The sequence below is a fragment of the Erythrolamprus reginae genome, chromosome 2 (genome assembly GCF_031021105.1).
Source record: "Erythrolamprus reginae isolate rEryReg1 chromosome 2, rEryReg1.hap1, whole genome shotgun sequence".
Classification (NCBI taxonomy): domain Eukaryota; kingdom Metazoa; phylum Chordata; class Lepidosauria; order Squamata; family Dipsadidae; genus Erythrolamprus; species Erythrolamprus reginae.
The window spans coordinates 130191774-130216901 of record NC_091951.1 but is presented as its reverse complement, the minus strand read 5'-3'; the positions used below and the strand labels follow the sequence as shown (position 1 = coordinate 130216901).

The 25128-nt window shown below is 38.9% G+C and overlaps 1 protein-coding gene across 3 annotated transcripts in view; it reads left to right on the top strand.

Annotated features, from left to right (window-relative positions):
- The window catches only part of TENM2 (teneurin transmembrane protein 2), a 1054259-nt gene that overhangs the window by 817964 nt on the left and 211167 nt on the right, over window positions 1-25128 (top strand). For all 3 annotated transcript variants that reach the window (XM_070739470.1, XM_070739471.1, XM_070739472.1), the window contains 3 exons: window positions 9079-9284; window positions 21731-21926; window positions 24997-25098. In XM_070739470.1, the coding sequence (XP_070595571.1) occupies window positions 9079-9284; window positions 21731-21926; window positions 24997-25098 (504 nt within the window). The remainder of the gene's footprint in view (window positions 1-9078; window positions 9285-21730; window positions 21927-24996; window positions 25099-25128) is intronic.

Sequence of the window (25128 nt, the reverse complement as noted above, 5' to 3'; positions counted from 1 at the left end):
TCTCTGTGAAGAATGTTTTCAAGCCCAAAGTCTTTGCAGGGTTTGTTTCATTACTCTAACTTGCTCTGAGTTAGTTTCTTTCAGCTCTTTCACTGTTACTCTCTGCAAAGAAGAATGTTTTCCAAACCCTAAATCTTTGCAGGGTTTTTTCCATTGCTCTACTTGGAATGTAAGGAAGCTCTGAGGAAGGTATCGGCTGGGGTGTGAGTTCAGATGGGGATGGCTAGCTTTCCACCTGGTTCTTTTCTTTTAAAGAGAGAGAGAGAGAATAGGGGGTGGGGGAATAACAAGCTTCTCTAGAGAAAGAAATGTGTATCTCCCATCAATTGCAATGTAAAGACAGAAAGACAGAAAGAAAGACAGAATTACACTGCAATTGATGGGAGATACACATTTCTTTCTCTAGAGAAACTGGTTATTTGCCCGCCCCCTTTTCTCTCTCTCTCTCTCTCTCTCTCTCTTTAAAAGAAAAGAGCCGAGTCTGGCATGACTGGTGGAGGAATTCTGGGAATTGAAGCCCACAAGTCTTAAAGCTACAAGTTGGAAGATTCCCAAGTTAGAGGTTAGGAGTGCAAAGATCTTCAAACCTGGCATGTTTAAGGCTTGTGGACTTCAACTCCCATTTCTGAGCTAGCATGATTGGTGGAGGAATTCTGGGAATTGAAGCCCACAAGTCTTGAAGCTGTCAAGTTTGAAGTTTGTAAAAAGTGTACATGGTTTTAAAAAGTATACATGGTTTTAAAAAGTATTCTGCTACACTGGTATTTTATTAAACAATTTAATATTACACCATTTGGTTCAGAATGCTTTTCTTCCTTATTTTCCTCCTCTAAAATCTAGGTGCGTCTTATACATTGGTGCATCTTATATACCGAAAAATACGGTATATTCATTATCAGCATGTAACCGACTTTGATGTTTCTGCCTTAGTCATGCTGACAGATAATGATGCAATTTCTGTTGCTTCTTTCCCCATTGTGTTTTGTCTTTTTCTCTTCCTGAGGGATAAAGCCAGGCTATCAAGCCTTGCTTTGAAGGTATATCCTTCAGCTCCCTTCCCTTCATTATTATTCCACTCTCTTTTAGGCACACACACTGCATCCAATAAATTCATCTGTTTTGCCAATGCTTTAGTGATAGGTCTGTGTAGTTCGTCTTCACCTGGCCCCCTCTCTAGCATGCTCTCTAGCACTGGGTTAGAGTTTATCACACCTTCATTGGGCCAATCCATATGCCTAAAGGGGGGAATTTGCCCCAATCTCCATTCAACCATAGTGATTGGTCCCCCTTACATTCTTCTTGGTGTATTAATGCCTGGTATGCCGGTGGTATGTCAATATGTCTGTTGAGGGAGTTATTGTTAGAGAAGCAGGCTTCTTTCAGGAGGTGTCCTCCTTTTGTTTCATCGTGGGCAACAACTTTGGTCTCCTGGAAGTTGAACTGTCATGACCATGCTCCTCCATATGCATCCAAATCTGGGAGCACTGTTCCTTGCATAGGATTGCTAGTTCTTGTTCATGCACCCTAGTTTTTAGTTGTTTTGCTGTTTCTCCTGCAGAATGACCTGCACAATTGCTGCAATTAATATGGTAGGTTATTGAGGAAGTCTGCTCATTTGGTAGAGCTTCTTTTGGGTACATTACTCTCTTCCTCAGTGTTTGGTCAGGTTTGTGCACCACTTTAACCCCATGTGATGCAAGAATGCATGCAGCAGTTTCGGACACACCCTTTATGTATGGTATTATCCTCCATGTTGATGTTTCACTTGTGCCCTCAATGAGTTGCCGGCCCTGGATGTGATACATCGTTGGATAAAATCCATTGAGTATCCATTGAGCGTGAAAATTCGGTAAAGGCGTGCATGCTCTTTTGCTTTGGTCGCATGTGTGCTGCAGTGGGTATCTATCCTGCCAAACAATGTCCGAATGCAGCTGACTTTGCGTGCATTAAGGTATTGCTCTCATTGTGCAATATTACGTGTACAATGACCAAATTGATTGGCATTACATAAAAGGAAGCATCTCTTCAATGGGAATTTTATACTTTGACGAAGTCAACAGGGGCTGAGGAAAATTTACTAGTTTTAAATAATTTTTTAAACATTCCTGAGATCATGATGTCTATCGCTTCTTCATCAATAACTATACTTGAAACTCACATTTTTTAGGACAATACCTGGGACAAAACAACCCGAAATTGGAGCATTAAGTTCCATCCCCTTCAGCTCATAAAGGAGTTGAACATTAATTAGCTCAAGCAATTCACTATAAAATCAGCTGACAGAGGAAGCAGTTCTCTGTAAGTGAGAGAATATAATGTGCAAACCTAATGGTAAGAATGCCAATCAGAAAACAAAGTCAGCATTGCTGAAACCTTAGGTGGTAATAGACCATACATATTCTCAGTTTTCAGAGAAAAGGATGCATAGCTGACCAAGAAAGAGGAAGATAAATTCTGGGAACGTTCTGCCATACATTCTCCTCTCTCTCCCCCTTTCCCCCAAGTTGAGTAGAAATCGTATCAGCATAAATTCCACTGCTTTGACAGTGGTTCCCTTACTATTCATCCAGAGTGGGCCTGTGCGGTGCTGCTGTGTGTATAGCTCCACCACACATTACTTTAAGATAATAATTGATGGTATCCCAGAATGAATTTTTATTTCCACTCAATAGCAACTATTGGAAAAGTTGCCACCACTTTTCTAATAGATCATATGCTGTGGTAATCCTTGTTCTTTCTGAATGCTGTGTCTAATCAATTTTTCATTTTTTTATATCATTTGATAATTTGTGCAGCCCAGATGCAGCCACAAGATACGCATTTTGTTGAGGGTTTAGCAAGGAAATAGCTGTGTATGTGTGTGTGTGAGAGAGAGAGAGAAAGATTTTTTTTATTTCAAGGCAGACCATTCTGTAGGTGTCTAGGTCAATATTTCCTTTTAAATGTGAATAAGGCAGCTGCTTCACAGTTAATTCATAATCTCATAACAAGTACAGACACCAGCAACCAAATAACAGAGATTTGTCCCAAAGGAGGTCTGCCAATCCAATTTTAGATGTCCATACTTCTGTGTAATGTTGGAATGAGTGTTTTAAGATTGGGAAAGAGGGAACCATTGAGCGGGGGTGGGGTGGGGGCTAAAAAAAGCTTTAAAAAATCTCTCTCTCTCTCTCTCTCTCTCTCTGTGTCCCTCCCTCTTTCTTTCTCTCTTCCTCTCTCTTTTCTTTCTCTCTCTCCCTCCTTCCTTCCCTCTCATTCCCTTTCTCTCTGTCTTCCTTCCTCTCCTTTTTTCTCTCTCTCTTCCTTCCTCCCTTTCTCTCTTTCTCTCTCCCCCTCTTTCTTTCTCTCTCTCTCTCTCTCTTTATCTCTTGCTCTCTCGCTCTCTCTTACTTTATTTCTCTCTCTCTTGCTCTCTCTTGCTATCTCTTTGTCTCTCCCCCTCTCGCTCTCTCTTACTTTATTTCTCTCTCTCTTGCTCTCTCTTGCTATCTCTTTGTCTCTCCCCCTCTTGCTCTCTCTTTCTCTCTCTCTCTCTCTCTCTCTTGCTTTCTTTCTCTCATTCTCTTGCTCTCTGTCTCTTGCTCTCTCTGTCTCTTTCTTGCTCTCTTTCTTTCTCTCCCTCTCTTACTATCTCTCTTTCTCCCTCTCTCTTGCTCTCTCTCTCTTGCTCTCTCTTTCTCCCTTTTGCTTTCTTTATCTCTATCTCACTTGCTTTCTCCCTATTTCTCTCTTTCTCTTGCTCTCTCTATCTTTGTCTCTCTCTCTTTCTCTTTCTCTCTCTCTCTCTCTCTCTCTCTCTCTGTCTCCATCCCACATGTCTGTCTAGTTCTCCAGCATGGATAGCCCACTGCTTAGGCTGCCAGAGCAAATTGGCAACCAATATACCGAATGGGCAGGCAGGAGGCAGGGGTCTCTTTTTTCTTCCCAGCTATTTCAGTCCAGGGAAGTGGTCGGAGGCATTTCCATCCTCCTTCCCAAATTACCAGCAGGGTCCCAGGCGCCCCTTTCAGAGAGCGGGGCTGGAGCAGAGGGGCAGCTCTGGGAGGCCCCCTACATCATTTGGGGGCTCAGTGCCATCCCCAAAGTGCCCCCCCCCCGCTTGAAGCCACCCCTGGATTAAGAGGCCGAGGCGACCGGCACATCCTGAGCCTTCCTCAGGCAGAGGAGCTGCGTGGCTGCCTCCGGACTGCCATATCCAGGCTCCCACAACAGCCCCGGTGTAGGAGAACTTTAAAAAAAGCGGGACATTTTTCAAAGGCCCCGGGACGCGGGATAAATCATCAAAAAGCGGGACTGTCCCGCCAAATGTGTGACGTCTGCTCACCTTACCCTTGGCACATAGTCATGTTGGCCATATGACCATGGAAAGTATCTTTGGAGAATGTTGGCTTTCTCAGCTAAGTAACAAAGCACTGCCCTCTAGAAACAAATGGACAAGGGAAGGTACCAGATTATATTGCTTGGTTTCTTGTTGTCTTGTTATAGTGTGCTTAGGAGGAAAGTATTAAATAAATAGAAAGACCCTTATTCATTGTTTCATTTTGAATTTTCATTTTATACTTCTGTTACACAGGTATATTATTTGACATTGCGTTAATCCTATTTATTCCATTTGTAGCAAGTGTAGTAGTCTACTGTTTTCCCCCCTTTCTTTTCTTTTGTGCTCTGATATTACTGAAGACCCATTAACCTAGAAAATTAAAAAAGACACAGTTTATTAAAAACGTATTCAAAGATTAAAAGTGTTCAGCCAAAGTGTTCAGCTCTTGCCATATAAAGACTTTGGCAGTACAGTATGTTTAAATGGCTTTTCATTGCATGCAAGTATAAGTCTCAAGAGCAGAGGCAATTTGGAACTTAAAACTGGGAACTTGTTGCAGTGATAATTGCACTTAAAGAAAATGGATGAAGAGAGTATGTTTTGGTACTTGGATTATTCACACTTCCCTGCTGCATAATTATAAAACTGTTGCATATCAAAGACGATTTTTTGCTAAACGTTACGAAAGACTTTGGCAAATTGATTTACTTTCTAAAATGTTAGCACTAATTTAATCTGTATTCTTATATGGATGAAAGTACATGTAAATCATACTCATGTTCATGTCAGTATAAGACTTACTCCAAATTAAACATTTGCATTCATATAGATTTTTAGAAACATCCCCATCAGTATGCATTGGAAGAGTAAACAATTTGTATATTTTATAGTTTTTAAGGCAATTGGACAATTTAAACTGAAGAAAACTGATGATAAAATACATAATTGATTTTAGTTACCGTTCAAAAAGTGGCTAATGCTAGAAAAATGAACTGGGAACAGTGTCAAGGACAATGCTTAGTACAGAATCTACAGCCTGGTCTGTTAATCTTAAATACTGGTCTGATTAGAGTTAGAGTTCGAGTAATTATGAATGTTAACTAGCATCCATTAGCAATTACCAATGAGCATCCATTAGCAATTAGCAAAAACAACCTCTATTTGCCTCTGGAGAACTCATGTATCCATCTGCAGCCTTACATCTGTCCCAAAGTCAAAACATGAAACGTTTGGTAGATAGCTCACTCTAACATCAAGATGGTCAGAAAATGACATTAAGTTCTTTGGATAGTTCATGTATTGGTAAAGTTGGTACAGCTGTCTTAAAATCAGATAGAAGATAGATGGATGAATGGATGGAGGGGTGGGTGGGTGGGTGGGTGGGTGGGTGGACGGACGATAGATAGATTGATGATAGACATACTGTTGTGGTCTGCCAGCAGCCTGGGCAATTGGCAGCAGAGTCAGACAATGAGGAGGCTGATGAGGAACCTGGACCAGGCCTGAGTCTGAAGAAGGTGCAGTGCCAGAAGCAAGGATTCTGCCAGGGCCATAGAGGAGGTCTGTCCCACCCCCAGAACTTGTTATGAGCAAGGAAGAAGAACAACAGGAGCCTGTTCTCAATGCATGCATGCTCAAGCCTGCCAGAAGGCAAGAACAGTTCCAGAGAAGGACTACTCAGGAGTAAGGCTTGGGGATAATTGCCCCTCCCATAGGCTATATAAGTAATGAACACGAAAGCGTTCATTTCAGAAAGCAACTAAGTTCATCTCTAAATCTTGTCATTGCAATTCAAGACTCAGCTTTGTTTCTGTCTGAACTTGCCAAGTTTTTCCTGCAAATTGGCAGTTTGCTGAAGAAGAGCAAGGTTCATGTGTATTATCTGCTTTTCCTTGAAAGACTTTAGCTGGACTTCTTTTTATTTGTTTGGACTTGTAGATGCCATTTGTGACGTTTTATTTCATCAGGAAGCCTAGGTCAGAATACAGAGGGATCTGTCTCTAGTCTCCTATCATGTCTTCTTGGCAGCTTCCATAATACTATAAGGTGCTGTGGAGCTTCATAGAACCGGTCAATTTCATTCTCTTCAGCACTAGTGGTTGGGCATAGACTTGGACTACTTTGATGTTGAATGGTCTGCCTTGGATTCAGACTGATCATTTTGACATTTTGGGGATTGTAACCTAGTATTGCTTTTCCTACTCTTTTATTGACTGTGAAGGCCACTCCATTTCTTCTGGTGGGTTCTTGCTCACAGTAGTATACCTGATGGTCATCTGAATTAAATTCACCCATTCATGACCCTTTTAGTTCGCTGATTCCTAAGATGTCAATGTTCAGTCTTGTCTTCTCTTGTTTGACCATGTCCAGCTTGCCTTGATTCATGGATCTTACATTTCAGGTTCCTATGGAGAAAAGATCTTTTCAACATCAGACTTTCTTTTTTCTATCAGATACATCCACAGCTGAATGTCCTTTTGACTTTATCCCAGTCGCTTCACTTTTTCTGGTGCTACTAGTACTAGCCCTCTGCTCTTCCCCAGTAGCATATTGGACACCTTCGGATCTGAGTGGCTCATATTCTAGTGTCATATCTTTTTGCGGTATCGGGTCCTGTCCATGGGTTTTCATGGCAAAGATACTGGAGTGGGTTGCCATTTCCTTCTATACATTATACATTTATATGCAATATAAATATTAATAGCACTTAAATTTATGTAACACTCCATGGTGCTTTACAGTTCTCTGTTAATGGTTTGTGTCAGCATATTGCCCCCAACAATCTGGGTTTCATTTTACCAACCTCGGAAGGACGGAAGGCTGAGTCAGCCTTGAGCCCGTCAGGATCAAATTCCTAGCAGTGGGCAGAATTAGCTTGCAATACTGCATTCTAGCCACTGTGCCACCACAGCTCCTCCTGTTTTATAAAATAATACAAGTAAATAAAGTAAAATATCTTTAAGATATGGCCTATAAATAATTAAACCAATATTATAAGGCATATATTATTCATGGGGGCAATAGAAATCAGATCACATTATACATTTATTTTGGTCCCAGAGGAAAGACATGCAAATATGTGAGATATTTGTATACCACAGTAATAGATTGGCCTGCTACTTTCTTAGGAATTGGGATGATTATGGTGAGAATGCAAGCTAAGAAAATAAAGGAGAACAATTGGGAATGTGTCTGAATTGTATTTGGGGCCCTCATGTATTGTATGTATTGTAAAAATTTATTGGGGCCCTGATTGCTATCCATATAATACATCATACTTGGTATAGTCCTGCACAATAAGCAATCTTCTTCTTAAACTTTTTGAGATAACTGGATATCTTAATCTGATCATTAGTTAAGAAGCTTAGAAAGGAAGATGCACATAGTATTCACACATCTGGTAGGCAAAGTTTCTCGAAATCCAAGGTTATTTAGTTGTCCTGGAGTTGAATCAGTGGTGGGTTTCTCCTGATTTGGCCCGGTTCTGCAAACTGGTGTGACATGGGAGGCTCTGCCCACCCATATGAGATGCTTCTGTGCATGTTCAAAAGTGAAACACATGTGAACCTTTAGCAACAGGTTTTAGAATCCACAACTGAGTTGGATGCCTGGTGACTGTAAACAATGCAGTAATTTGTAGTGTGTCCAAAGGCAGTCAGGTAATTTATTCGATCCCACAATCCATCTGGTTTTCTTTCATTACTAGTTCTTTAACCCTACCAAGCCTTCTATTTTCTCTTCATTTGTGTCACATGCCCAAAGTAAGTTTCTTTATTTGATCCAAGATTGGATGGTTGTTTTTCAAATCAGTAGCAACCCACAGATTCTATAAATCATTTTTCCTTCTTTTGTATTAATGTCAAAGTTTCATAACTATAATTTCATAACATAATTTGCAAATTATGATTCTTCTTACAGCACTTTCAAGTCATGCAGTTAAAGCAGAAAATAAAAGTTACACACAAATACATAAAACAATGTGTTATTGTTGGTGTCCTTTTTGGCCTTCACAAAGCAAAAATCTAGGAATTCAAGTGCTCTGTTTTTGTTTTAATGTTTCTGTATTATTGTTTCATGATAGTTTTACTATATATCAGCCAAAGGCATTGTCTAGGGAACATTATTAGCCAAAAGATTTCAAGTAAAAATATGATAAAATATAATAAACCCAATCTAATATACAATACATTTAGTTTCTTAATATTTTGGTAGAAGAAAATTTAACTGTCTTTAAGTGTATTTCCTTTCATCTGTATTCATTTCTTTTTATATTTTGATTGCTTACACACTTGCTTGGTATTTGACACAGGATGAATACAAGTCATTGAAATTATTCCTTTACTTTCCCTTGTGGATTTATTTTCATATTCTGTTCACATTAGAATGGTAAAAAGAGAGCAAGGAGTTTTAATGTGCTTAGCTGACTCTCCGCTCTTATTATGTTTGATCAGTAAAGAGCAGCACTGGAAATAAAAATGGGAGAGAAGCTGTATGCAAGATTTTAAATGCCCCAGGGAACAAGTTTATGGATTTTTAAGAAGAAGATTGTCATTCTTACATTGATAAAATTCTACTAGAAGCAGTTTGCTTTCATTATTACTTTTTAAAGCATAGGATGGTAAATTTAGTCTTAATAACTACTATGTGCTTTGCATTGACATATACGTTTGCCACCCAATTTCATCTTTAAAAGGAGTGTTAAAAATAAATATATTTGATCTGACTGCCCTATGGTTTTATTGGCTCTTGTCTTCCAGGACCATGGGCCACTAGAAACAATAGCATTGACAGTGGGGAGGCAGAGGTCGGACGGAGGGTCACTCAAGAAGTGCCACAAGGAGTATTCTGGCGAGCACAAATTCACATTGCACAGCCACAGTTCCTGAAATTCAATATCTCTTTAGGGAAGGATGCACTTTTTGCTGTCTATATAAGAAGAGGACTTCCACCATCCCATGTACAGGTATTGTATTTAGAGGCTTTAAAATCTTTGTGTTACTTGTCCTTTATTTAGCAAAGTTTCTGTGCATTTCCATGCCTCCATTACATTGAGAGCCCTATCTAGGACTGGGAACATTCTCATGTACTAATATCACAATCCTTTCTTTCTTTATTAGCTTTCTTCCACTTGGTGTCTTTAGATCTTTTTCAACATTGGGTAGGACAATAAGGCCTAGAATTCCTATGCTTGTCTGGTAATTGCAACAACTAGTAAGTGCTGAGTTAGAGAAGAGACCTAACTGGAAACACCAATGAAGAAAGCAGCCTCTCACGCAGTGGTGGGTTGCTACCAGTGCGGTAAGCAACTGCACATGGGTAATGGCCATCAGATTGCGCAATTTGCAGGTGACCACTCCTGGGCCAGTCCTTCAGCAGCTGCCATCTTTTTTCTTTAATTTTTGGTCTTTTTTGCTTCCTGCGCATGTACAGAAGCAAAATCTCACAAAGGGACGTGCACACATGTGAAATTTTAGAAATGTTTTGCTTCCTGCGCATGCATGGAAGCAAAATCATGTTGGGATGTGTACACGCATGCGTGCATACCATGCACATGCCCGCAAAAATACCCATGTTGCGTGTACAGTGCACCAGTAGCAGCAGGTACAAGCACCCCTGTTCTCATGATTTTTATTTTTATTTCTAATTTAAGGGGTTTCTTTGTGTAATATGTGAGGCATTATCTACAATCTGCTTTGCCATATTGTACATTTGTAATCATTTTCTTACAGATACAAGTTTAAATTTGGGAGGTTTTTCAAAATTTGGAGACAAAATTACCAGATTATTACTCAATCTTATCCTATTAGCCTAGTTAAAAATGCAAAGAATACATAACATAAATTCTACCTGAGGTTTGATTTTATTACTGCGTTTGAATCCACAAATTGTTGCTTAAGTTTCCTTCTAATCATACTCTTGCATTGCAGGAGTCTGCAGTCATGGTTTTTACCAAACAAAACAATCTTTCTTTTATCCTGGCTTTGGTTAATAATATTCACCTATTATCCATAGTAGATGGAACAATGATCTATGATGGGTTGACTTCGTCCATCAGCCTAAGAGGTCTGAGTCTGTTTAATGACAATTTCACCTCTTTCTCCATAGCCCACTTTTGAGTCAGTACTCACCACTGTCAGGATGTGTGGTCAAGTGCTCTGAAGTGCTCTGAAGTAACCAGCCATCAAGCTGGGTCTTGAGTTTTATTTCCTCCCCCAACACTATCAGCAACTAGAGACTACTGGGGTAGAGGCACGGCAACTCAGGGAGCCTAGGCTCCAGCTGCTTGGCCGAGGCTGCCAGCTGCGAGTCCGAATACCACCTGTCCAACCCAGCAGTACACTTTCTAAAGAATAAGTGGCTCAGTGCAGCAATTTTACTTGTGGCAGTGGCCTGGGAGGGAGATTCCGGAACTAATTTCAGTGAGAGGACTTGCTATCAGGGCAGTCGAGTCCAGATTCCCGCTTCCTGCCCATTGCTATAAAGCAAAACCCAGCCACAAGAAAGAACAGAAGCTTTTGCCCACCCTCTACACTTCAGCTTGCTGGCTTCCCTCCAGTTAAGGAGATACCTCCATTTGTCAGTGTTTGGCTCCAAGCATTTCAGAGCCTTAGAGGACTGCGGGGCCTAAGGTTGTGGCGGTGGTGGAGTCCCGCCTCGCTTTGTGTCAGCCTCCTGCCACCTGATTGGAGACTATGCCCTTGTAGTCTGCCATTTTGTTCCAACACTCACAGCTACCATTTTGTTGCCAACATTACAGCCCACCATTTTGTTTGCTATTTTCCTCCTGCCTTACAAGCCATTTCTTTCTTTCTTTCTTTCTTTCTTTCTTTCTTTCTTTCTTTCTTTCTTTCTTTTCTTCTTTATGGAGCCTCCTAGACCTCAGGCCTCTCAAGTGAGACAGGCAATTGCCTCAAACCTTTGGACCCCTCTCAACCCTTGGCTGAACCTGGTCCAAGCACCTCGCAGCATGCTGACAAGTGGAAAGACTCTAAACACATTAGTAAGAGCTACGAGGGGAAGGCAAAACCATGCAAGGTGGCACAGTGTGATGAGTCCCGTAGGGATAAAGTGCTGCAAAAGGTTTGTAGCAAATCAGGCAAAGACTATACTGCCCGGGGGACAGGGGTGCTTCCAACCCTTTGAGTCATATTGCCCTAGGTTCATCAGCCCCTAGCCGGTGGGCCTCAAGGGAGACCATGGTGACAATGTCTCCATAGAGACATGTGACCTCCCCTTGATGGATGCTACATTTGGGGATAGCCTATGGCTTCCATCAGCAGGAAGCGCACAGCTGCCCTCACATCCATCAGGCCATTTGCCTCCTTTACCCCAACATTTAATAACTGAGAGACTCCAGTATCAAGGCTATGATCTCAGCGGCCATCAAACAGGGCATAGCGGAATGCCTGCAATATCTAAGGTTTTCTGGTGCTTCTGCTCTAGGACAGGGAGCCCCTGTGGAAGGAGACCTAGATTCCCAGTGAATCACCCCCAACAATGGCCTTCTCATCTCCCAATAGAGCGTGCCATAAATTCCTGCTTCCTCCTTTCTGATTAAGAGGGCAGGCTTGATCCGGACCTTTCACATGATGAGAGCATCATGCCTGACCCCCCTTTCTCCTTGGGACTGTTCCATCCCAGTCTCTTCAAGTCACTCCTCTTTAAGGCACAAAATGCTGCCAATCTGGGACCATCAGGGCCTGCCTCCTCAGAGGCCTCTTATTATCTAACCAATCCCCTGTTCATAGAACATACTCTGGAAGCCCAGGTTGTGCCCTGTCTTCAATAGTTCGTGGATGCCGTCCACAACCAGTGGAGTTCACTTGGCTTCTTGCTATGGCTCCCTTCAACAGTCACCAGCTGTTTGGAGCAGTTCTGGATCCCATATTGGTTCAGAGATAAGAGAAAGGTCCTCCCTTCAGCTGTATAAAGTAGCTCATTTCATTTGGGCCCTTATCCTAAGTGGCCCTTCTGCAACCCAGACCTGGCTCCCTCCTATCCTAGGGCTCCAGGTCAGTACAGGGCTAGACAAAGTTTCCCCAGGATAGGCCTAGCAGGAGCAGGGTAAGCAGTCTAGGAAACCCTTTTCAGGAAGAGGAGGAGGTTGTTAATTTCATCTTAGAGTACTTGGATGAATCTCGGATGAATCTCCCATCAACGGCTGTTCCCTGGTTGTTTATAGGTTCCCCACCTGGGACCTGACAAAAGTCTTGAATTCTTTGACGGGGGCACTTTATGATCTGCCACCTCTTCCCTTTGTTTTCTTTCCTTTATGGTGGCCTTACTAATGGCAATCACCTCGGCCAGGAAGATTTCGGAGATAGTGACCCCTTCTATTTGCAAGGACCTTTGCATTTTTCATACCAATCAGGTGGTGCTCCGCCTGGATCCCACCTTCATTCCCAGGGTAAATTTATGGTATAATTGGGCACAGGAGATGATATTGCCTAGTTTTCATCCACAACCTTCCATATCCCTGAAACGCAAGTGGCACACCCTCGATGTCAGGAGGGCTTTCCGTATCTCTCCCAAATGCACTGAACTGCTGAGGAAGTCCAAGGCCCGCTTTGTCTCATTTCATCCGACCTCCTTGGGGCAAAAGGTGTCCTCCACCACTGTGGGATAGTGGGTCTGCAGTACAATAGCAAAGGCATATGATTTATTGGCTGCGCCCTACCATTAAGGGGTGACAGTTCACTACTCACAGCGTGGCAATCTAATGTCTGATCTACCCAGGCATCCTTGGAGGTAGCCTGCAGGACAGCTGCCTAGAGGTTCCCATATTCTTTTGTCCATCTTTATAAAACCGACAGCAGCAGCAGACATTACACATTTTTTGCTTCAGCCAAGGAAACCTTCAGTCACAGGGTTCTCCAACAAGTCTTCCCTCAGTAATGGTCAGGGACCTTCAGCATCCCTCCTGCTGGATACTTAGCTTTGGCAAGTCCCATAATGGATGATAGCTCCACCTCGTATGAAGAAGGGGCTTTGGTCTTACCTGATATGCTCATTCTTGCAGATGTGGAGCTATCATCCAGACCCATCCATTTACTTTGGTTTACGGTCCGGTTGGATAGCCTGTTTCTTCTATATTGGTTCCTGGTCCTGTTGAACAAACTAATTCCTTGCGGAGAAACACTCTTCCAGATTTCTAACTGTGTACCTTCCCGATGACCACACCTTGAATCTGTGCTTCATCTTTGTCAAAACTGGGCCATGGAGACAGAGGCAAAATTATTAATAAACAGACTCAGTCCTCATTGGCTGACAGAAGAGGTCAACCCATCATGGATGGTGGCTACACATCTATGAGAAGGAGCATATCAGGTAAGACCAATGGCCCTTTCAATATGCCCAGAAAATATGAGCAGCTATAAACCTTGACAACAGGATAACACTATATGGCAGCGTCTATTGATTACTTAATGTGCTGCTAGGAACAGCCTGTTCTATCCCAGAATAAAAGCAGCATTAAATGCTTTTCTATATGTCTTGCGAGATTTATATTCATAATCTGGAACTGTCATTAGGTAGCATTCTAAAGTTAAAAATGAAAATGCCATGTTCCCACAGTTTAAAATTTTGATTTGGCAAAGGAGTGTAAAGCTTGACAGTTCCTCACTGATTAATGCGGATAAGCCAAAGCAAGTTAAAATCCTTTGAGGGAACAAGTCAATAATCAGAAAATTAGGTACATGATTAACCTGAGAATATGAAGACACAGTTCCAATGAGTTTGAAGCATCTCCGTAACTCTTTAGCAAATATTTCAAGTGCCTAGTCAGTCAAATTGATGGAGCTGGGGGCCTGTTTAGGAACAGTTCTGTGGATAGGGAATGATGTATCAAAGGGATAGCAACCCATCAGAAATGCTACCTTGAGTGACATATTAAAAGGTAAAAAAAAAAAAGTTTGATAGCTCTGTGAGTTACAGTTTTCTCTGGTGATAAAATACCTAACATGCTTCAGTAAATGACTCTTAAGCTTGTTCCACTTTTTATCTGTTGAACTGAAAATTAGTTGAATGTTTAGATGCCTGAGCACTCTATCTCTATTGTACATTCATGTTAGATCTATTCCAAACATGACTAAGTTAGGATTTAACTCAGCTGACCTATCTTAATACTAACACTTAATACTAACAGGACACTGTTACATTTCAGACTATACTTGTACAGATGCTATTAAAATTGATGTGGCTTTCTGGAAGTATAGATTATTCTCTTCTATTTAAAAGAAGATACAAAAGCCTCTTCAGATCAAACATTCATTTTAAAAAGCTTCTTCATTTTGTTAAGCTGTCTGGAACAATAATAAATCAATCTAGTAATATGTTTAGTAATGTGATTCTACAGACGTTTATAGTTATTGACTTAACTCCTTGCATCCAGTTTCAGCAGTTTGATTAGCACAAGAAAAAAAAAATCCTCTGCCTCTACTTCTACCTCACAGCAATTTTCCTCCTTGCAGCTAGTTTCACTTTCAGTTTTAGCAAGTGGCCTGTCTGCAGCTTCCTGAATCAGCTGTGGGTCAGGTGGCTGATAATCAGTTGCTTGTGCTAATCGGGCTCTGTGCTGTTTGCTGCATGGAGGTAAATTGCTTGGAGGCAGGGACCAAAGGGTAGAGGTGACTGGGTGGAGCTACATTTGGTGTATAAGATGCACCCAAGTTGTCACCTTCTTTTGGGGGGGTAAAAAAGTTCTGTCTTATACTCCAAAAAAATACAGTAGTAGCGCCTAGTCAATATAATATCATTAATCCACCTTTCCTATGTAATATTAGACTCAAGGGGGTGGAACTATTGTAGAGTACATCTTTGACAAAGTAAGTTACTCTTTCTATTATCCTAATTACGAGTAAAGGCTAAGGGGAAAATGGTGAACCCAAAGTGTTCATTTGCCATAAAAGTGTTTAGATTTTAGTATGTTAATTTAACCCTAAGTTACACTCAGTTTCATTGACATTATCAATGCAATTTATTTATTATTTATTAATTGGATTTATATGCTGCCCCTCTCCACAATCTCTTATCATATGGCAAAGTTTCAACTTTCATAATGCAAAACAAGTATTAAAAGTAAACTTGTATAGGTTGTCATGTTAAGTGTGAAATGACTGGTGGATGGGCACTTCAGTATATAACCTTCAGATATTTATGAATAAAATCATGACTTATTTAAAATTACTTGGCAGATATTTATATTGTTTACAGGAATATGCTCCCTTAAAAGTGTAACATGTTCCCATATGGGAACATATGCAAGAAGTAAAAAGAAATTTCATATTGTCATTTTGATTTAACTAGTTAACCTTGTAACTCCAAAAAATACTGTACTATACACTGTAAAATTCCTACTTTTCAACGATGTAGTATAACACATATCTGGAAATGGGTGAACTAAACTTGTCCTCCATCAACAGCAGAGTAAATTTATAAAGTTAAAACAGTATGTTTGTCATTAGAGAAAATAAATAAAGACTATTTTCCTATTAATCTTTGCATAATAGAAGAATTAAGAGTATTGTCAAAAGAGAAAATAGGATATGGTCAGAGGTGATAAACAAAAACAAGAATTATAACTATTCTTTAATCATGTGACATACCTTTAAATAAAGCAACAACAAACAACAACAACAACAACAGAGTTGGAAGGGACCTTGGAGGTCTTCTAGTCCAACCCCCTGCTTAGCCAGGAAACCCTATACTATTTCAGACAGAAATAGTTAAAACTTAAAAACTTAAAAATGCTTAAAAACTTCCAGGGTATTCACAACTTCTGGAGGCACGCTATTTTATCTGTCCTCTCATTTTAAAAGTTTAAAAGTTTACCTAGTACTTGCAGTACTTCAAAGTAAAATATATTTCACTGCATCTTCAAAAGTTTGAGATGCCTGTTAGTAATCTGAATAATTTTAAAATGCTGCATTGCATTCCACATATTTATAACTTACTGTTTGACACCAATTCCACAAATTTCCAAGAAATTAAATAGCAGTACAGCCTATTAAGTGTGATATAAGAAGAAGACATGAACATAGAAAATGCAAACCCCAATAATTTATACATAAATTACTCACCCCTTAATAGAAACATGGGCCATACAGGGCGTTTGCCCAGGTTCACCTGGTGCACCAATTGCGGCCCTACTTGGACCGGGAAACAGTGCTCACAGTCACTCATGCCCTCATCACCTCGAGGTTTGAGTACTGTAACGCTCTCTATATGGGGCTACCTTTGAAGAGTGTTTAGAAACTTCAGATTTTGCAGAATGCAGCTGCGAGAGCAATCATGGGCTTTCCCAGATATGCCCATGTCACATCAACACTCCGCAGTCTGCATTGGTTGCCGAACAGTTTCTGGTCACAATTCAAAGTGTTGGTTATGACCTATAAAGTCTTTCATGGCATCGGACCAGAATATCTTCAGGACTGCCTTCTGCCGCACGAATCCCAGCGACCGATTAGGTCCCACAAAGTTGTCCTTCTCCAGGTCCCGTCGACAAAACAATGCTGTCTGGCAGGATCCAGGGGAAGAGCCTTCTCTGTGGTGGCCCTGACCCTCTGGAATCAACTCCCCCCAGAGATTAGGACTGTCCCCACCCTCCTTGCCTTTTGCAAACTCCTAAAAACCCACCTTTGCCGTCAGGCATGGGGAAATTGATTCCCCTCGGCCGCTCCGTTTTATGTATGGTTTGTTTGGGTTGTATGAGTGTTTTTAAATCAAGGGTTTTTGACTATTTTGCTTTTTAAAATCATTGGATTTGTATTTTGTATTCTTGTTGTGAGCCGCTCTGAGTCTTCAGAGAGGGGCGGCATACAAATCTAATTAATAATAATAATAATAATAATAATAATAATAATAATAGTAATGATAATAATAATAATAACAACAACAACAACAACAACACAGCTTCAGCTTGAGAGTCTGAGAACTCTAGGTTTTATTGTGCTTTCTTCTGTGGTAAGAGCAGCTGCTCATGAAGGGTTCTAGATATAAACAGTCATAATTAATTTGATTTCATTTAATTTATTTGAGTTATATGCCAACCAATGCCATAGGACTCAGGAGTAGGAGTAGTTACTGATTACTCTCTCCATCTCCTTTTCCATCTTATTGTTTTCCCTCCACCACCAATGAACACATTTTAGGAACAAGTCAAAGGTGTAAAATAAAGAGAACTTACATTTTTAATATGAATAGAATAGAATAGAATAGAATAGAATTTTACTGCCCAAGTGTGATTAGATATACAAGGAATTTGTCTTGGTGCATATCTCAGGGATGTTAAAAATTTCTAATCAAATAAAAGCAAGTGGAAAATTTAACTAGATATATGTATGTCCTCTGGAAAAGATTATAATACCTTATCTAAACCCTGGCTCCTTAGATGAAAGGAAATCTAAAGACGACAAAAACTCTTTTAAAAAAACCTCTTAAGGCTTAACAACTCAGTAACCCCGTTAAAGACATTAACATGATGTTGAATTTGGAGTAAACTTGGGATTTTGTTTGGTTGGAAAGAAAATACCAGTTAAAATCTTGAGAGTATAGATAGATGATAGATGGTGATGGCAATGGTGAAGATAGATACCGTGGATGGATGGAGAGAGAGAGAGAGAGGCAGGCAGGCAGGTAGGCAGAGCTTTTTATTAAAGTCCTTTCAAAATAACAGAAGAAACTTGATCAGTTTCATTCAGTTTCTAACTCTTAATTTCATCGTTTTGTAACATCATATATGATTTTATCTTTTTTGTTCCAGCATGTGAATTTTGACTACAGATACACTTTTACTGAGGAGTTGTAGGAAATAGAATAAAAAGAAAACAAAGCCACCCTTCCAAAGTCAGATTTGAAATAAACTTTCTTTTTGAATTTAAGATGTAAGAACTGATTAGCAATATATTCAAAGATCTATTCTCCATGTCAACAGAGCATACAGCTTGCTTCTGATTTCAGAGATGAAGTTACAGTCGTTCACTGTGTGGTCCACATCTCTCACTTTTATCCATTCATGCCTGGCTTTAGGGGGGAAGTGACATTTTCACCAAGAACATTTTGTAAAAACAGTTCATTATAAAATGCATTTTATCAGACGTTCAATAGAATAGAACAGATAAATGTAAAGTAATGAGCCAGCCAGACAGGTGGTAAAGTAAAATCAGACCTTGAATTCTGTCAGTAGCTGGTTTACTTTAACAACAAAGACAAAGCACTTTTTTATTGAATTCATTAGCAAAAGTTTATACATCAATTCGAGGGATAAAAAATTCAGCTCATCCCACTTTTTGATGTTGTTATTCTCCTCCTCTATAATAAATAAAGCAACTGAAAGTTCAAAATATTTTCACTTATATTGAATACATTGCAATTTTTTTTTCCATGTTCAATAAACTAGTGCACTCAATAGTATAATATTTGATGAAGAAATACAAAAAAGCACATAAGGTAGAAAGAGAGTTTGGAGTTTACTTAGAGGGCATTTAATTTTAATCTACGGTTCATATATAGAGCATAGACATTTAAAAAAAACAAAAACACACTGTCATTGAGGATTAACCATTCTGGGTAGAAATGGGTTCCACCTTATCTAGCTGCTGGTTCACTTCCTCCCATACCGTGTGGCTGCTCCTCGTGGATGTATACACGCTTTGTGCGTAGGCACATGCTCAGTGCAACCCCCCCCTTTTTTTTAAAAAAAAGCTGAAAACAAAATGGTGATGCATGCATAGTGCTGGGGGGAAAAAATTCCAAAAAATTGAATTTTTAAAAAATATGGCAGCATCCATGGACCGGCACTGAAAAAAAGGTTTGATGATAGCATCATGATCTTACCAATGGTTTGCTACCAGTTCCAGCAAACAGTCCAAACTGGGAGAAACCCACCTATGATTCTGGGTTAGCCTATACAATGATTTGTTTCCTATGTTTATGTCTAGTAATAAACCAAAGCAGTTTTTATGCTAAACTGCTTAACAAATATATAAAGTTAAAAGTTTCCCTGTCAGTCTTGTCCAGGTCTAGGACATGGTACTCATCTCCTGTTTTTGGCCAAGGGAATCAATGTTGTTCAAAGACAATTTCCATGGTTATATTGCCAACACGGCTATACGTCAAGGGGAATAGAATGCTGTTACTATCTCACCAAAGTGATACCTATTAATCTATTTGTATTTGCATGCTTCAAACTACCAGGTGGACAGGAACTGGGGCAAGTAATAGGATAAGTAATAGGATAACTGGTAGTAGGCTGATATCTATTCAGAAGCAAAGCAATTATCCAACTTGTTATAAACTCCAACCTTTATGAGGTATTAAGCATAATCAAAACAAAGTATGACAAATAAAGTAAAAGTAGGGCCTGGTACATTTGCTACAACAATTGAGTCAAGAAACAGTTAAGTCTGAAATTCATATTTATTTTGATGTGTGTGTCTGTGTGTGTGTTTTTCCTAATGTATACCTATTTCAAATTTTTCAAATTTTTCCCTGCATTCACTGGTTTGGAATCATTTGAGATTGGGAGATTGTTTATCTTCCATGTAAGCCAACCACTATCCATGTGACTATTCATCCATTTGTCTACTGGCTGTTGGGAATAATGGGAAGGAAATAAAAGCTGTGGACTAGACATCTCAGTGTGAAAAGTATAAAAAAAAGTGCACAGGGCATTTTTTCAGCAGTTTTCTTGTTCCTGCGGTTCTACACACATATAAATTAAGCAGCTTTTTTTCAATAAGTCAGCTCTAATGTGTTGTCTTTTTAGCAGTAGTATAGTTGAAAGTGCAATGAACTGAAAGCTTACTGCATCTTCTTTGACACATTTTTCATGTTGACCCTCAATACAGAAACCACCTAAAGAGCAATAAACTCTGAAAGGCAGGGGAACAAGAGCCTTCCAAATATGTTATCCCAATCAAGAAATATTGCAAAAGTATATGTCTATGTCTTTAACTCCTTCCTTTCCTTGTAGCCTTGTTACAATGAGAAAGTTTGCGTGCTTTTTATGAATAACATATATTTATGAATGTGTTGATTGTATGTCAAGTAGTAAACTCTATTACTCTATTTGCAAAAATCAATACACAGAGAAGAAATAGACAGATGTGATGTAGGCAGTTCCCATTTTCAATGCAGTAGAGAAAGGGTGTGTGATGCTATATTGAACTATATTTACTTCCCATAAAAATGCTTTGCTACCTAGACTGGAATGCATTTTTCTGCATTTTTCTGCTTGCAGGTTTTTTAACTGAGTATGCCGAATGCAAGACATCTGCATTTAAAATTGTTTTTTAGATTAATGGGATAGATAACTTGGAAAAATAATTACTGGCCAGATGGCAGAAAAACCTGTCATTTTTAAGTGTGAATGTACATACGCAAATCTTTCATTTGGACTGAATTGGTTGGAATGCTGGGAATTGTTTTTCTTCCAGAAGATTCCTACTTGATTTTTATTCTTGACACAATTGGCTATTTAAGTACATTATACTAATTTTATGAACCAGTATGGAAACTTTAGATTTAGGCCTAAAATTAAGCACTATATATTTAATAATCAGGTATAGTTAAGAAACTATATGAAACTAAATGTTGTAAAAGTAAGAGATACTTGCTCTTTAGAAAACAGGCTGTGCTTTGTTAATGCAATAATTCCTGTTGCTCTTTTATTAAGTTTATTTTTACATGTATTGAACAGCATCAATCAGTGACTGGACATATAATCTGAATTTCTATAACCAGTTGTTGCATCAGGTTTGTTTTGGACAGATATGTCTACCTGCTTGCCTTTACTGATGGAGGGATATAGTTCCTTTGCTCTATTTTGATTGAGAGAACTGAATAGTCCTAACAAAGAGAAGACCTAGCAGCCTTTCAATCTTTGAGGTGCTGCCAGAAAGAAGAAGGGATTGACCTACTTTGAGGGAGGGAAAGAAGTAATGGATGCTTATCAAAGAGAGATCCAACCTAGAATTAAAGAGAAATTTCCTGACAGTAAAACCAATTAATCAGTGGAACAGCTTGCCACAAGAAGTTGTGGGTGCTCCATCACTGAAGTTTTTAAGAAGAGATTGGATAGCCATTTGTCTGAAATGGTATAGAGTCTCCTGGTTGGGCAGAGGATTGGACTAGAAGAATTTCAAGTTCCCTTCCATTTTGTTATTTGGTACTCTGTACAATTAGTGTAAGATCTCTGGGCAATATGAGTAGGAGAGGGATAGAGACCAAGTTACTGGGTTTGAACCTTCAAGTGCTTCATTAATGCCTCCTGCCCTAACAAAAGAAAAAAGAAAAAAAGTATTAAGCATCATATTTTTCCACTGCAAATAAGCATTCTAATATATTTGTGTCATATTTCATGCAATATAAGTATAGCAGGTGCATTTTTTTCCCTTTTCTTCTCTCCTGTAGTATGATTTTATGGAACGTTTAGATGGAAAAGAGAAATGGAGTGTTGTGGAGTCTCCTCGTGAACGTCGAAGTATCCAGACGCTAGTTCAGAATGAAGCTGTATTTGTTCAGTACTTGGATGTGGGTCTGTGGCACCTTGCTTTTTACAATGACGGCAAAGATAAAGAAGTGGTTTCTTTCAGTACTGTTATATTGGGTAAGTATGCCATGGCTGTGCATTCTTGGCTATGGCTGTAAAATATGATTAAATTACATGGGCTACCATTCAAACATATCTTATTCGTTTCAAACAGACGTAGTGATTTTGCTAACCTCTAGCTGGACTTCACCTCTGATAAACTCGGGGAACTATGGTGTGATATTATATATGTTCTCCCTCAGCATTTAAACTCTTTAATACTTGTAATATCTAGAAGAATATTTTTATTTATTGATTGATTGATTGATTGGATTTGTATGCCGCCCCTCTCCGGAGACTCGGGGCGGTTAACAGCGACAATAAAACAGTGTACAATAGTAATTTGGTATTAGAAATGATTAAAAATCCATTAATATAAAAACCAAACATACATACATACATACATACATACATACATACCATGCATAGAATTGTAAAGGCCTAGGGGGAAAGAGAATCTCAATTCCCCCATGCCTGGCGGCAGAGGTGGGTTTTAAGTTGTTTACGAAAGGCAAGGAGGGTGGGGGCAGTTCTAATCTCTGGGGGGAGTTGGTTCCAGAGGGCCGGGGCCACCACAGAGAAGGCTCTTCCCCTGGGTCCCTCCAGGCGACATTGCTTAGTTATATCATTAACCAATTCCATTTTAATCTTTTATAGCACTGAGCAGCTTGGTCTAGTGATTAAGGCATCAAGCTAGAAACTGGGAGATTGTGAATTCATTTCCATACCTTAAGCATAAAACCAGGCTTGGTGAGTTTGGGCTGGTCATATTCTCTCAACCCAACCAACAGCAGAGAGTTGTTGTGGGGAAAATAGAAGGAAAGGGGAACAATAACTATTATTTCATACTAGTATTATTTATTTTAAAAAAATAATGAAAGACAGTATAAAAATAAAAAATAAACAATATAATACGATATGAGACAATACGATACAATACAATACAATACAATAATAAACTAAAATAGGTATGTTGCTAGCAATTCACAGAGTTTTGTTTTTTGGCTGGGTTGGGTTTTTTGTTTGTTTGCTTGTTTTTGAAATATTTCATTAGTATAAATGTTACGTTCTCAGCACATAGGCTTTAGTCAGGTCCTACATTGTGGAGGGAAAATGCTGACTGCTGATTGGCTAGACTGTCTGAATAAAAGGGCTGGCTGTCAGAAAGAGTCTTTGCTGGGTTGTAAATAGTTGCCAAATAAAGAGCCTGTTGTTTGAAGCCACTTCTGTCTGCCTCTTCCATTCACACTATCTAACAGTAAACCACCTTGAGTTAGAATATTCAAGAGATAGAATAGTATAAGAATTCTATACCCATGTAATTCATACATGTTGAAATATATACAATCCAGCCCTTGTTGCAATATTTTCATATATTCAGAGAATCAGCAATCTGCTAGAAATGCAAAATTTTAAAATTGCAACATTTCCTTCCATGGAGCTATATTCGATAGTGTTGCCAGGAATAGAGTCACAGTTTATGAGCAAGTCCAAAGAAATAGGTATAATAGTTAGGTAGACTTCTTGATGATAGTAATTGCCTGAAAAGGAAGAAAAGTACAGTATTTTATTCAGTTTAGAGGTTCTTTGACACATATCCATTACTTTCACCATCAAGCCATATATAGCAATATTAAATAAAAGAACAAATGTCAGAAGATGTTATTCTTCAGCTAAATACATCCAAAAATACAGAAATACTGTTCTATATCTGCAAGAACTAGAAAATGTTTTATAAATTAACTAAATTTAAAAGTTTTTCCTTCTATTATCATTTTTCCTTTAATAATAATTTATTATTAATATAAAAATTCTGATAATTATTGTGAGTCATTCTAAACAAAATCTCTGATTTTCTTTTTCTTCTACTTTTCCTTTTATACCAATGATTGTTTGTTTATAGATACATACAGATATACTTTCTTAAAATATATAATTTTCAGTATAAATATTTTGATGATGGTGATGATATTGTTATTGTTGCTGTTGATGTTATTGTTATTATTCCCTCCTAAAAGAACATGGTCTCAAGTTTATAACAGCAAGTTAGGAGGGAAAAAGGACACAAAAATTATTTTCAGTACAATAGTTAACTGGTATTCTTATAGAATGGCTTCATTAGCTTATGAGAACTTTTGTGTCCTTGGAAGTCTAATTGTACAATTTGTTGCAGATAAACTGTTTGAAAAACATTAAACCACAAAAGTTATTTTTGAATAATGAAACAGAGCTTTGTTTCCTTGGAAAGAAATCATTGGACCTTTCCATTATGTCTGAAATATATGATTTGATGTACCAGCTATGCATAAGAGGAAGCATTACCACTCCAACATATTTCTGTTCCTTTTCAGGTGTTAAAGGATGTTAAAGTTTATAGAGAGACATTTACTATAGCTCTCTGGCTTTTCTCAGCATATTGATTTTCTTTGCCACACATATATTGCTGAAGATCCGCAGACAAAATAAAAGCAAAAGTATTAATAACAGACGGATGCTGCAGTATTGTGGTTGTTTCCAATCCAAAGATTATGGAAAACATGGTTAAAAGCTGCCATTTTAACATGTTTTGTCCATAGAATTATTGTCCAACTATAATAATTACTACATGGAAAAGCTACAAGGAATATAAAAAGAAATCACACCATATATAAGAGACTCCCTCTGAGTCATAATACACAATTGCAGCCGCTTACCAAAATACAATGCCTCATTTTAATCATTAGTACAAGAGGCCCCTAGCTGTGAATGTGCGATTTGGACTCATTATATAACCGAGGAGACCTCTCTGCCTCTGCATTTCCTCAAATGGAAAATAGGGCTGCTAAATGCCTTCAAGTGCAGTAAATTCTTTTTTTTTTCCCCCACAGAGAGAAAATAGTTACTGGACTAAAAAGAAAAACAGACAGAGTCTTTAGTAATATTTAGAAAATGTACTGTTAAGAAGTGTTAATGTTTTCTTTTTTGTTCAGGCTATTTCTAATTATTGTGAAGTGAATTTCAGATGTTGAAATTTTATTAAAGGCATGAAGATCAAAAGCCGTGTTAACCTGGAGAAACAACTGACAAATCAGTGATTTCTGTCTTTCAGATTCTGTACAGGACTGTCCACGCAATTGTCATGGGAATGGTGAATGCGTATCCGGAATCTGTCATTGTTTTCCTGGCTACCATGGAGCAGACTGTGCAAAAGGTAGTGATTAACTTGCTTTTTACATGCTAC